Source organism: Carassius carassius, chromosome 19 (genome assembly GCF_963082965.1).
Source record: "Carassius carassius chromosome 19, fCarCar2.1, whole genome shotgun sequence".
Lineage (NCBI taxonomy): Eukaryota > Metazoa > Chordata > Actinopteri > Cypriniformes > Cyprinidae > Carassius > Carassius carassius.
In genome coordinates this window covers 32,278,314-32,292,062 of record NC_081773.1, presented here as the reverse complement: position 1 = coordinate 32,292,062, position 13,749 = coordinate 32,278,314, and the positions used below count along the sequence as shown (strand labels likewise).

The window sequence follows — 13,749 nt, the reverse complement described above, 5'->3', positions numbered from 1 at the left end:
GGATAGTTGTACGCTTATTTTCATTTCGGCATCTTAATGAACACTTACACAATTTGTCTTAGTGTTTTTCGCCGGAATATTTCATTAAAAGATGACAAGGTGTACGGTTTGAGTAGCTAACACACTCGTCTGTCACATTTACGGGGCACATTTAAGTTTTCACAGCTTACACTCACCAAAAACACCCGAAACCTGTAACTCTGTCATAATTAGGTTAGTTAAAAATACAAAAATTTAATGACTGACACTTTTGTAACTGACTAAAAACCGATGTTTAACAAATGACAGAGGCACTGTGCCTAAAACTGTGAACACAAACATCACTAACTTAAATGAACAAAATACAATAACCACCAATATGTGTTCACACAGTTAACTTTATTTAGATGATTCAGCATTAACTTAAATGAACAGATGATAATGATCACCAATATGTGTTCACACAATACATTTATTTAGATGATTCACGGAAATAAAATGACTCTTGAGTTGTTAGAAGAAAGAAAAATGTGTACTGACATAACTGCGAAAATGACTTAAGGGGCATATGAATCGGTTCATTGAACCAAACTGTCCAAATGAATCATTTTTCAGAAGTGAATCGGACTTTGCATCGCTAAAACAGATCACAAAAAAGAGATTTGTAACATCACAACATGGAAGGAGCGTATACTTCACAAACAGTGTAGAAATCTTTGCAAAGGTGTATGATGGGTATTGTAGTTCCCTGACCTGAAGATCTACATAGCTTGAATGAGGTATTAGTTAAATGTATTAAATTGAACCCCTTTGTAAAACAAAAACATATAATACATATAATAACAATAAATAACTGTTAACACGTATTTAGACTAAACGACTATATTCAAGAATAATACAATATATTGTGCATGTGCTAAAATAGGGTTGGCTATGCTGTAATGGAGCAACCGTTGTTATGTTATCTTGTGAACCATTAGGATTCGTGTGTCCTGAAACCAAATAATTGTCTTTATCTTTAGAAAAAAACATTCGTGTCCTGCTGCTGTGGTCTGAATATCCAGTTTGTCTTCATCATGAAATGATGAACCCCCATCATCAGACCCCATTCTGGAGATTGTGTGTATGTTTGTTTATTTTACAGACATATTTCATTATAAAACTAGGTAAGCAGGGCCTTGTAATAATATGGTAAACATGTCAATCGTGCATCCAGAGTTTATCTTACTACATCTCTATAATAAATTTCTGCATTGGCTATACTTGTCACGGTGCTTTCAAGTCGGGGTCTGGGGTTGTTTTAAGAGCAAACCCTTGTTTGCCAAACTAGTGTTAAGCGACACTGTCTGCATTTTTAAAGTTAAAGAGGATAATGAACACTTTCACCATCTATTATTGTCAGAATGCATAATCAGTGTTAGGGGTCAACTAGTTACATATAGCTAAATTATGTCATTTGATTACAAAAATAAAATGTAATCAGTTACAGTCATAGAAAAAATAATTAAATTGCGGTTAATTATGAAAATGTTACATCTGAATATTTTTTCACACACGTACAGATTTAATTGATATATTTCGTAAACCACCTTAACTAACTCTAACTACTCTATGTATTTAATCTCCAAGCAAAAACATTACAAGTCATAAAACATGTAATCAAATGTTATCAGTTACATTACTTTTTTTAAAGAAAAAGTGTGTGTGTGTGTGTGAAAACCGCGTGGTTTGAAGGAAAAATGTTTTAGCTTATATATGTGATTTTACTACAAACTATAAGCATTCTAACTTAGAAACATAGTGTTTTTATTTATTTTTTACTTTCCAACCAAACCGGTTGTCAACAGTTAAAAAGTCATAAGAATGTTTATTGTGTTTTGAAAAGAAAGTAAGTTATGATATATAAATAATATTTTTTTATTGTTTAACATCAACCACAATGCGTTTATGAGCTTATGTATTTCTGCTTCATGTATGCAACAGTTACCGTACACACATTCAAGAGAAATGCATAAACTAAATTGTTTTAAACAACCTAAACCAACTAGTCTGTCATTAAAAACCTCTTACATTTTTTTCTTCATGCATCTATTTTCATCTGTCTCTGGACTCTTGCTAAAAACATTTGAGTGCTGACATGAATCTTATTATTATTATTTTTGCTTTTAAATAAAAATATTTTAAGAAATATTTTTAAAAAAAGGATATATTATGGATAATAGATTATTTTACTTGATCATTTTAGGTTTATATATATATATATATATTACATCACGATCTGAGTGTAACTTTATTATCTGACATCAACAAACTGATGAGCAAACCACTTATGTTTGTACATTCAGAGTAAATTGAGCATATACTGCATCTGTCATAAATAAGAGGAATAATTATAATAATTTATCAAGTAGAGCAATTTTCTGGCCTGTGATTTTTAATAATTTTTAAAGGATAAATTATAAGAACTTATTTGGGTCTCTTTCCACACACACAAAAATCATTTTTTATTTAATTTTTATTATATTTTATTAAAATAAATAAATAATGTATTATTTATTGTTAATGAATAATTTATGATGAATTAAGATGATTTAATCTTGATCTGAGAGTAGTTTATTACCTGACATTAACAAAGTTTGTCTGTCATGAAAACCTTTAAACAGACTAAAAAAATAAATGAATATATAAATAATAATAATAAAAACTTTATTTGTGTAAATTGACTGTAGTTTAGCTGCTGAGCTGCAGGTCAAACAGTGACCGCTCGAGGGCAGCAGAGCTCCTCGGTGACTTCCGGTAGCTGCGTGACGGATGCGGAAGCGGCGAGCGGCGTCACGTCCGTTAGTTTCAGCTGTGCGCGGTCTGCTGTGTTTATTGATGCTTCGGTCCAAACTCTTCAGAGAGGTTAGTAATATATCACCTACAAGAGTCAAGAGTCTGATCTCAGTGAGAGAGAGAGAGAGCAGTTTATCTGCGAGGAGCGGTCAGTGTCTGTTACAGTGATAAACGAGCTTCATCATCTCTGTGTGTTCATTGTAAGATAAACGACGAGCACTTAATTATTACCAGACACTGTCTCTCAGTCTTCCCTCAGAACACCACACGTATTACTGTAGGACAATCATCTCTCTGCAGTTAACATTCATGTGTTTGAATCAGTTTACTCGGTTCTTCTGTCGCCTTTTAATATATGTGTTTAGTTTTTATTATTTATTTAATAGTTTTAGTTCAGTTTTGGTAATATTAGAACTTAAACATTAACTAAACGAAAATTTGTTAAGTTATTTAAGTTTTTATTTCGGTTCAATTTATTGAATTAATGCAAATGCATTTTAATCATTTTCGTTTACATTTTAGTAATTTTTTTTGTTGTTGTTTTTTTATTTGATTTATTTGTCTTTTTTTCGTTTTATTTGTTTAGTTATTTTCAATCTCGGCCATTTTTACTACTTTAAACAAAAACAGAGTAAGAAATTCTGCCTTGCCAACTGAGATAAATATTTTAACTGAAAGCATAACTTGCATTTTTATTTAAGTAAACATTTTTTAAATTAATTGAAATGTATTTTAATTATTTCTTTCAAGTGTCTGTCTATTTACGTTATCTTTTTTTATTGTTTTTAATTAAAGGTGATTTTTCTCTAAATCGGCCTGCCATACATAATTTTTTTAAATGTATTTATTCTGACTATAGCATGCAAACGTGAGCTTTTAATATTTATAGTTTTATTACTAGTTCTTTTTCAAACTAATCCTGCAGTCTGATTGAGATTACTGCACAATGATCATCTGTTTCTTCAGAAGCTCTGCTCCGTTATAAATGAGTGCTGTGTGTGTGTGTGTGTGTGTGTGTGTGCAGCGTTCAGCAGAAGCGCCTCCAGAATGACGTCTGTGGTGAGCGACACGGCTGAAGCGGTGGACCTGTGTCCCGAGCTCAGTCTCTATCTCAAGCCCATCTCCAGGATCACGGTCAGCGTGGCTCTGCCGCACCTCAAGACGCCCGGTAAGTCCATCTCTAACTGGGAGGTGATGGAGCGGCTGAAGGCCATGGTGCACCCGGAGACGTTCTCCTCGCTGCGCATCTCCAAGAGCTCCATGGACTTCCTGCGCTTCGAGGGCGAGGTGGAGAACCGGAGCGCCGTCAAGCGCTCGCTGGCCAAGCTGGAGGGCAAGAGCATCAAGCTGAGCGGCTTCACCGACGTCCTGAAGATCCGCGCCGTCGAGCACAAGACTGACTTCCCCACACGCCACGACTGGGACTCCTTCTTCAGAGACGCCAAGGACATGAACGAGACGGTCCCCGGAGAGAGACCCGACACCATTCACCTGGAGGGACTCCCGTGCAAGTGGTTCTCCACCAAGGTGAGGAGACGTGACCGGATGACCGGCTTTAACACCCATTCATCTACATGCAGTCACTCAGCAGACGCTTCTATACAGAGAGATTAGAAATGAAGACACACGTCTCAGTAACACCCTACAATTATACAAGAAACAACAAGAAAACCAGAGCAGGCTTGTGTCAGAGGCCTGCTTTTGCTTTTGTTAATGGTATAATAAATAGATGGCATACAAAAAGATTAGAAAAGCTTTTATTTTTTAAACATTTATTTTTTAATTTTTTAAAGAAAACAAGTGGTTAGAAGTAGAGAGGATGCAAGTGTTTTTTCACATCTTCTCTATTGAGGGACAATATTTGATCACTTAAATTGATTTACAGGTGCATTTAGCCAACGTTTTTCTAGCTTTAATTATATATTATGTTTTGTCATGGTTTTGACATTTCATTAAGTGTATTATTGATATAATAAAGCAATAAATGATGGCAAAACGAAGTTATACTTAAACTAAAATAATTTTACTAAACTCTCCAGTAGGTGGCAGCGAGTCACTGTATTAATGAGTGAAGCGTTCATTCATTCAGAAATGAAGCAAGTGGTTGTAGTTATGAAAGGTTAATCACGACTCTCCGAATCGTTCAAAGCTGCAGATTCGTTCACTGATGAAACACCTGTTCTGTCGCAGATTTCCTTGGAACTGTTATTATTTCGTTGTAAAATATACCAAACAATAATTGACAATATTGTGTTCCACATGTTGGCTACATTTAAAATGTTAAAACGTTCACTTAAAGCTGCAGTCGGTAACTTTTGACGCTCTAGCGGTTAATAAACAGAACTGCTTGCGTCTTGCGGAAGAACATTGTAGCCGGAACTACTTCTCTCTGTTTATGTCTATGAAGAATCACAACGGTACCGGGTTACTCCGCTGCGGTACCCCCGAAGCAATCTAAAATAGTCCGAATATAAACACTTATTATAGGTGTACCCTAGTGATTCACGACAGGCTAAAAACACGGTTTGGAAAATGGTTTCATGGTGTACTCGCTTATTATATGCATTTTGTAAATCTTGAACACAAAAGAAAGTTACGATTTCGATGTCGGCATCAAAAAAGAAATTTACAGACGTGATTTTATGTTTATAGAAAGCACATTAAATGCAAGTTAAGTGTCTTCTTTTAAGGATTCAAATAAGTTTCTGGAGGATAAAATGTCAAAATTTGGTTGAAATAATGATACATTGTCATTCAGTGTAACAATATTTATGTAAAAATGATAACAACATGCTTGTTCTGATGTACATAGTAAAATATATAAAAGAATAAAGGAGCATTATAAATTGTATTATGTTTTAAATGAGTAAAACATTCGTATTGACAAAAAGCAGCAAATTTTACAAATGTCAAATTACAGCTAATTAGTATTTGGGGTGAAAGTAATTAGTCTGTTAATATCTCATAAATAGATATTTGTTGTTAATAGTCCTGACGAGACTGTTAGACTGAATTATATTTTACTGATATGTATTTTTTGCTTAGAAAAACTAAACACGATAAAAACAGAAACAATTTAAAGCAGGATTACGCTTATTTTATTTGAATAGTTTTTGACCCTCGTCTAATCAGCTGACTTGATGAATCTCGTGTATTTCTGTGTTTGTTCTTCCTGAAGGACGGCGCTCCCGACAGACCCTCGGAGGCGCTGCTCCGGACCGTGTTCCAGCGCTTCGGGAAGATCAGGAACGTGGACATCCCCATGCTGGACCCGTACCGAGAGGAGATGACGGGGAAGAACTTCAACACCTTCTCGTTCGGAGGACACCTGAACTTCGAGGGCTTCGTTCAGTATCAGGATCACACGGGATTCGTCAGGGCCATGGACTCGCTCCGGGGAATGAAGCTCATGTTCAAGGGAGACGACGGGAAGGCCGTGGCCTGCAGCATCAAGGTCAGCTGACTGCACCTCACACACTTACACCGGACAACTCTGGATTCAGTTTGAGTATCGTTAGTGATCAAAAAGCACCTGAATAACTAAAATAATACATATTTGATTTTTCACAAATTATCCTTTAATTACATTTTAATTATCTATTTTTATGTAAATTTTAATAATCAAAAGGCATAACTTTCATTTGATAACTTTGTTGGTAACGCTTTACAATAAGGTACGGTCAAATCCTTCTGTAGCATTTATTAATCTTTGTTAAAGGAAGGGTAGGTAATACATGTATAAACAACTTTCTTCCAAATTTGTTTAAACTTTCTATATATATCAATGCATAATTAAAATGTAAGTACTCTGATAAAAAGAGTATAAAAATCGAGTGACTCTAGACCGTTTAATCTGTATTAAACACAGCTCATTATTTCCATTTCGGGACGAAACATAGGATTGGCTTAGGCGACTGTCACTCTCTCGCAACCATGGCAACCACCCTTTTGCCACACATGACCTGCCCACTTGCGCGTGCACGTTTGATTTGAGGAATTCAACAGGCACGGATCCTAGGAATACCAAAACAATGGCAGAGAAACAGCAAGCAAAATTCACAGTACCAGCCTATGCAGTTAGTGAAGGCAAACCAGGCAAAAAAGGAAGACAGTAACAGTACAAGAAAAGGCAATGAACAAAAAGTCTTTGGATAAACAAAGAAATAAAACGCGAGTTAATATCGGCGTGGCTTTCCAGCGATGGCGAGAACTGAGGGAACTCAAGGGGCTGAAAAGTGACTCCTTGATGGCTTTATTTCTGCTGGACAGGTTAATCTTTCTTTTTGTATTTTGATCATACATATTTTTTTCATGAAGCATGTGTCATTAGCACACGTAGCTGCGTAATATAGCTAACATAACATTACTTAGCGAGCCGTAGTAGAGAAGATAAATAATCTATAGGAGCCCAGAAGGGAGGGGGTGGAGTGAATGGAAATAATGAGCTGTCTTTAAAACAGTCGTGAGAGGTCTACAGACACTCGATTTTTACACTTTCTTTTTCAGAGTACTTACATTTTAATTATGTATTGATATATAAATAAAGTTTAAATAAATTTGGAAAAAAAGTTTTTTATACATTTTTTTACCTACCCTGCCTTTAATAGTAATTTCAAAATTTACTAATGCATTATTAAAATAAAAAGTGTTTTTTTTATAATCAAAAGTCATGATGAATCAACTGAATTCATAAATCTTTAACTATTTAATACATTAATAAAATTCAACAAAAACTGGATTCTGTGAATTAATTTTTTGACATTGAAATGAAAGCATAAAACATTGATTTAATATAATATTTTATAATTTAATTGTTTTTTTACGTTTAAAGAAGACATGAGCTTGAACGATTATTTTATTCCATGTAATGTTTTGTTTATATATATTTGGCTTTAGTTAAAGTCCTGGAAACCTTTATTTCTAGGTTTTAATGTGGTTTGGACCCCACTGTGTATTGATTTACTTAATCATATATTAATATTATATTTTAATGTAATCATGCCATCTTCTGTTGGGAAGTTCATAGAAGTTTGTAGTGATGTTTTTTTTAAGTATTTTAATGGATTTATTAATAATCTGAATTAACTAGTTTTTTTCATTAATGCTGTGAAATGATTAATCACATCCAAAATAAGTTTTTGTTTATGTAATATATGTGTGTGCCGTAAATATACACATGCATGCACACAAACATATTACATAACTTTTGTTATTTTTATAAACATATTGTCCGTTTTCACTTTAATTTTATTTTTAATGTTTTAGTACTTTTGTCATGTTGTCATCATTTTTATGTCAATCTAGTATTTCTTCATTTTAATTTGTGTTTATTGAATTATTTTAGCACTAGTAGAAAAATATAATGCTTGATGAGAATGAACAGTTTTTTTAATGATTGTAGATTCGTAATGCAATGCAAAAAATAATACTAATACTTAGAGGATGTTTCTAAGCTGAAGGTGTGTTTCCTCAGGTGACGTTTGACACGACTAAACACCTGAGTGAGTCGTCTCTGAAGAAGCGTCAGCAGGAGCGAGTGAAGCTGCAGGAGCTGGAGAAACAGAGAGAGGAGCAGAAACGCCGAGAGAAGGAGGAGGAAGAGCGCCGCAGGGAGGACGAGAGGTACTGCAGCAGAACTGACCACACATATTTCTGTGATGCTCCGCTGTATTTTCAGCATCATTCCTCCAGTCTTCAGTGTCACATGATCTTCAGAAATCAGAATAATATGATGTTCCTGGTAGTGATCAAAACTTGCGCTTCAAATAATGTTTGTGTCAGTGCATTTTTGTGGCCTGTAGGTGGCGACAAGGGACTGACAAAAACATATGTCATTGAATCATTCATTCAAGAGATTCGTTCAAAAACACTGATTCATCCAGTAATGCAAGAAGTAATATAATTTTTGATGTTGCTTACATTTTTTGCATTTTGCACAACTTTTGTGTGTGTGTGTGTGTGTGTTTGCGACGGTCTTTACTTGTGTTTAGTCTCCTCTTCGTTGCTCTGTATTTGTTGATCTGTATGGTTGTGAATGAAGTGTTTGTTCACGTGAACGCTGTGGTGTTTCAGGAGGCAGCGCGAGCAGGAGGAGGAGGAGAAGGAGAGGAGGAGAGAGGAGAAAGTGCGCAAGCGAGAGCAGAAGCTGAAGGAGAAGGAGGAGAAGAAGACACAGAAGAAGCTGAAGAAGCAGCAGGAGGAGGAGCAGAAGAAGCTCCAGCTGAAGATCTCCACAGAGGAGCGTAAACTGCTGCTGGCGCAGAGGAACCTGGAGTCCATCCGTCTGATCGCAGAGCTGCTCAGCAGAGCCAAGGTTCACTTCACCACATCACACACATCACCTGCTCTCGTCAAAGATAAACACAGAATGTGGAATCCACTCATACAAATTAATTTTAAAGCTCTTCACGACAACCCGCTTAAGTTTATAGTTTAAATCAAAAGTACTTAGATATTGCTTTTTTGACTTTGTTTACATATGTGACTAAAAGGAATCCAAAAGTAATCGGATTACATTACTTTTATATTGTGGTACTCGGATTACATCACTGAATACTTTTTAACTGAAAGTAACTGTAACGGAACACATTTTAAAAGTATCCCTCTCAAGCCTGATAATAATGATACAGTTATTAATGTTTAAAGGAGTAATGAACATGATGATTCTTCCATGTGTTAATTTTAACAGTAAACCTTAATTGTGCCGCCCTTCGTTTGACAAAAAATGAAAGGTATTTTATTCAATACATTTGATTAACACCTGTTTTGATAAAACATTTGAATTAAATGCCTAATCCAGAAAAATTTATACAGAAAACATAAGAATAAATAAAATATTTCATAGGGCCCTGCTATTTTAAAAAAGTTGATAAATTAAATTGTTAATTTAATAAAGTTTACGAACAAAAAGTTAAAATTGAAATTAAAAAAATAAAACTTATTTCATAGGATTTCAATCATTTAATTTTTGTTAAATTTGAGTTGTAATATTGTTTAAAAAAAAAGTTTCATTATTTCAATTTCTTTTTGATTTTATGATCCAAATTTTAATTTAACCATTAATACGGTAGAAAAATTTAAATATAATAAAAATAGAACAGAAAAAAATGCAATTTTGGGGGGGAAATCTGATTTCCAAGGGATTTTCGAAATATTTTCATTATTGATAAATTGTAACAGTAAATTGAACGTTTTATTACTTTAATAATTAGACATGCCTTTTGGTTCCTGAAATTTAATTTAAGCATTAAAACTGTTAAACATTAACATGGGGGAAAAGGAATTAGATAAATAAAAAGATAAATCTTGGGGAAAAAAATATTTCAAATGACTTAAAATGTATAGTAAATTAAAACACTCATGATTTCAATAATAACACATGCTTTTGAATGAATAAAAATGATTGAGGTGAATGTTGTAAGAGCTGAGGTCATGGTCTGTGCTGAGCTGTGAGCTGGTGCTTGTGTGCAGAGGCTGAAGGAGCAGCAGCAGCAGGAGCGCAGACGTCTGGAGGAGCGCAGACAGCTGCAGGAGGAAGAGCTGCGCCGCGTGGAGGCAGAGAAAGAGCGCACACTGGAGCTGCAGAGGAAAGAGCGCCAGCTGAGAGACAAACTGCTGGGAAACCTGCTGAAGAAGAGCACCAGTGCTGAAGCCGTCCACCTGGACCTGCAGATCTGTGCCACGCAGACGGAAAGCCTGCGCAAAGAGCCCAGAGAAGCTACGAAGCAGGAGAAGCGGAAAGAGAGCGAAGCAGACGGTGGCAGACGTGAACACAGACGACGCAGACGCAGCAGGACACACAGCCGCAGCCGCAGTCGCAGCCGCAGACGCTCACATCACCGGTCCAGACGACACTGAGAGAACCACCTCATCACACACACACACAGGTCACAGTCACCCAAAATACCACACGAAACATAAACTGATTTCTGTGTAGAGAAAGAGAGGCCTCATTTAGGACCATTAAGATTTTCCCCAGCAAATTATGTTTTTCATAAGGAATGTGAAGCCTGTTTTACAAGCCTTTATTTTTATCTTATTTTTTTCCCAGCGAATTGCATCGCCTATATCAGAATTAGTTATATTATTACTATTTTTTATTAATTAAAAATTAACATTTTCATTTTTTCGTTTTTCTTTTTCTCTTTTTTTTTTCTCCAGCAAATGTTGTCAACGTTTACTTTTTTATTTATTCTGAATTATTTGTAAAAAAAATAAGATTAAATTTTTATTTTATTTTATTTTTTTAATCGTAAAGATTTTTTAGGACCATCAAGATTTTTTTTTTTTTCATTTTGTTTTATAATTTTAGTTTTATTTGCAGTTATTTAGGGTTTATTTATGGTTACTTCAGTTCTCTTCAAATTCTCAGTATAATTTCTGAAATGCATTCATAAGTCTTGCCTTTGAATTTGTTTGTCTCATTAGAATTTTTTTTTTTTTTTTTACAAAATTGACTAAAATTAATGATACACAAATATATAGCATGATGTATAAATGCCTTACATTTGAAATAACTTGAGAATGAGAAATGTTCACTTCATGCAACAATCCCTAAATCCAGGCCTCGTGTGATGTCATCTCTTCTGGTTCTGAGGTGAAAGGTGAAGTATGAGGAGGATGGTTTGATGAGGGTGTCATTAGTTTGAGTTTATCCTGACCGTGTTTCTGCACAGTTGAGTTATGATTTAGTTTCAGATTCACAGACTGAGCTGTGTCTGAGTCTGTGCTGAAGATCTGTGTTACTCTTCTCTGTAGACTACAATCCTTGGTTCTTGACTTGAATTTTAAGTTGTAGAAAGTGTAATGAGAGTTACTGTAATGTGTTTATTTCAGGCACCTCAGTGTGGTTTGTGTAGGAACAGAAGGTTTTAACAGGAATCCACACACACAAGTGCAGTGTTGAGATGAAAGCACATGTTTGAAGTCATTATTGAGACTCTGATGTCTGTCACTCGTGTGATCTCAATAAAGCAGTGCTTTGATCAAAGCAGGAATCTGATGTCATTTTACTCTGATGAGTTTCAGAAAGAGCATGAAGATATTTTTTATATACATGTATGTGTTTGTGTGTATATACATATATATACATTTTCTAATTTTTAATTTTTATTTTTTTGTCCATTAAACTATTTTATTATATTTAAATGTTTTTTTTTTAATTATTATAATTTTTTTTGTTTATTAGTTTTTTCCCCAACAAATTGTTTTTCATAAAGAACATGAAGCCTTTTAGGACCATAAAGATTTTTTTACATTTCTTTTTTTTTTTCATATTTATTTTTATTTCTCATTAAGTCAAAAACTGCTTGTTTTGTGTCTGAATAATGACTAATGATCTGGTTTCTTTTTGTCCTTCAACTCCATTTGAGCTAAAATTACCCTGAGATTTAAGATTAATATTTCAATAATTTAATATTTTTGCAGTTTCACAGTTCTCTTGTGTTGGTTAATGACATTCATCATAACAAAAAACATATTTTTCATATTTAATCATATTATTATAACATTATTCTTTTTAGCAAGTGTTTTATTCTGGTTGTTTTTAATTTAAAAATATATAAATTTTTAATTAGGATTAATAATTAGGTTTTCATCAACTGGTTAAAACCCAGAATTAAATGTTAAAAAGAAGTAAATGTTTACATTAAAGTTTCTTTGAATAAAACCATCTGCCATTTCATAAATGTAAAAGTTATATCAAAGTTATGCAAGTAAAACTGAAACCAACTAAAGACTAAAAAAACTTCGTTACATAAATCTAAAATGTAAAAAAAAAAGCTTTTTTTCATATTTTTGTTTTGTTTAACTTGATTGTATACTAAATTTACTAACTGAAATAAAAATGACATAAAAAAATTACAGAAAAGTAAAAAAAGAAAAAACAAACAGAATATGTAGAAACACAAACTGATAACATCTAAAATATACTAAAGTAACCGTGGATCATATAAAAAGCATTTTAAAGCAGAAAACCCCAGAAGTGGCAGTGATTTCAGCAGGTTCAGAGCCGCTCTAAGACACGGGTAAAAATAGTGTCTTCTTAATGACTAGAGTTGATTAGTGTGATTGTAATGATGCGGAGGATCTTCAGGTCGGGATGATCCTGTTGTTCTGCTGAATCAGATTCATTCGTTCAGTCTCTGAACAGAGTTTAAAGTCTCTGGATTGTGTGTGTTCAATCTGGACGCAGATAATCTGTGTAATCTGATTAAGTGTGTGTAAGAGCCTGCGTTCCTCAGTGTTTCACACACACTGATCATGGCCGGAGCAGAGCCGTACCCCAGAAAGATCCTGCAGTACATGGAGGGATTCCTGGTGTCAAAGGTACTGTTCACATTCACATCCGTGCTTTTATACAGTTAGATCACATTAATGTGTGTGTGAGGAGAATATAACACCTGTGAGCTCTTACAACAGTGTTCACACTCCTAGAGTTCAGAGTAAACTCACCAAGCTGGATTTATCTGATCAAAAATACTGTTAAAATAAGAAAATATTATTACAGTTCAAAACAACTGTTCTCTATGTGAATAAATGCTGAAATATAATTTATTTCTGTGATGCAATGCTGAATTTTGTCCATTAAGTGTCAGTAAAGACGTTCATAATGTTACAATAGATTCCTATTTCAAATAAATGCTGTTATTCTGTTATTTCTATTCATCTGTGAATCCTTAAAAATAAAATGATCAAATAAATGCAGTCTTGGTGAACAGAAGAGACTTCTTTCAGAAACTTTATATGAGTCTATCAATGAAAGTGCATGCTCTCACCATTATTACTGCTCTTTTTAATCACCTTGTGTCTCCTATAGTTTAGTTTGATTAAATTTAAATAGGTCAAAGTTTAAAGCCAGATTTTGTGCTCCAAAGTGAAAAATGTTCCTAAATTTCCTTAAAAGAAATATCTTAATAGAAAAATGAATTTCTTCAT

The 13,749-nt window shown here is 34.1% G+C and overlaps 2 protein-coding genes across 3 annotated transcripts in view; both read left to right on the top strand.

The window, feature by feature from the left end:
- The first annotated feature begins 3,816 nt into the window (after positions 1-3,816).
- On the top strand, positions 3,817-10,901 carry akap17a (A kinase (PRKA) anchor protein 17A). The gene is made up of 5 exons (XM_059500728.1): positions 3,817-4,341; positions 5,993-6,268; positions 8,288-8,436; positions 8,887-9,127; positions 10,285-10,901. The coding sequence occupies exons 1-5, from the start codon at positions 3,862-3,864 to the stop codon at positions 10,669-10,671; spliced, it is 1,533 nt and encodes a 510-aa protein (XP_059356711.1). The 5' UTR covers positions 3,817-3,861; the 3' UTR covers positions 10,672-10,901.
- A 2,101-nt stretch (positions 10,902-13,002) lies between these two features.
- The window catches only part of asmt (acetylserotonin O-methyltransferase), a 13,398-nt gene continuing 12,651 nt past the window's right edge, over positions 13,003-13,749 (top strand). For both annotated transcript variants that reach the window (XM_059499444.1, XM_059499445.1), the window contains exon 1: positions 13,003-13,140. In XM_059499444.1, the coding sequence (XP_059355427.1) occupies positions 13,075-13,140 (66 nt within the window). In that variant the 5' untranslated portion in view covers positions 13,003-13,074. The remainder of the gene's footprint in view (positions 13,141-13,749) is intronic.

Coding starts and splice junctions, on each gene's coding strand:
- akap17a (XM_059500728.1), top strand. CDS start 3,862: ATGACGTCTGTGGTGAGCGACACGGCTGAAGCGGTGGACCTGTGTCCC. Junction 6,269..8,287: donor CCGTGGCCTGCAGCATCAAG/GTCAGCTGACTG, acceptor GTGTTTCCTCAG/GTGACGTTTGACACGACTAA. Junction 8,437..8,886: donor CGCCGCAGGGAGGACGAGAG/GTACTGCAGCAG, acceptor GTGGTGTTTCAG/GAGGCAGCGCGAGCAGGAGG.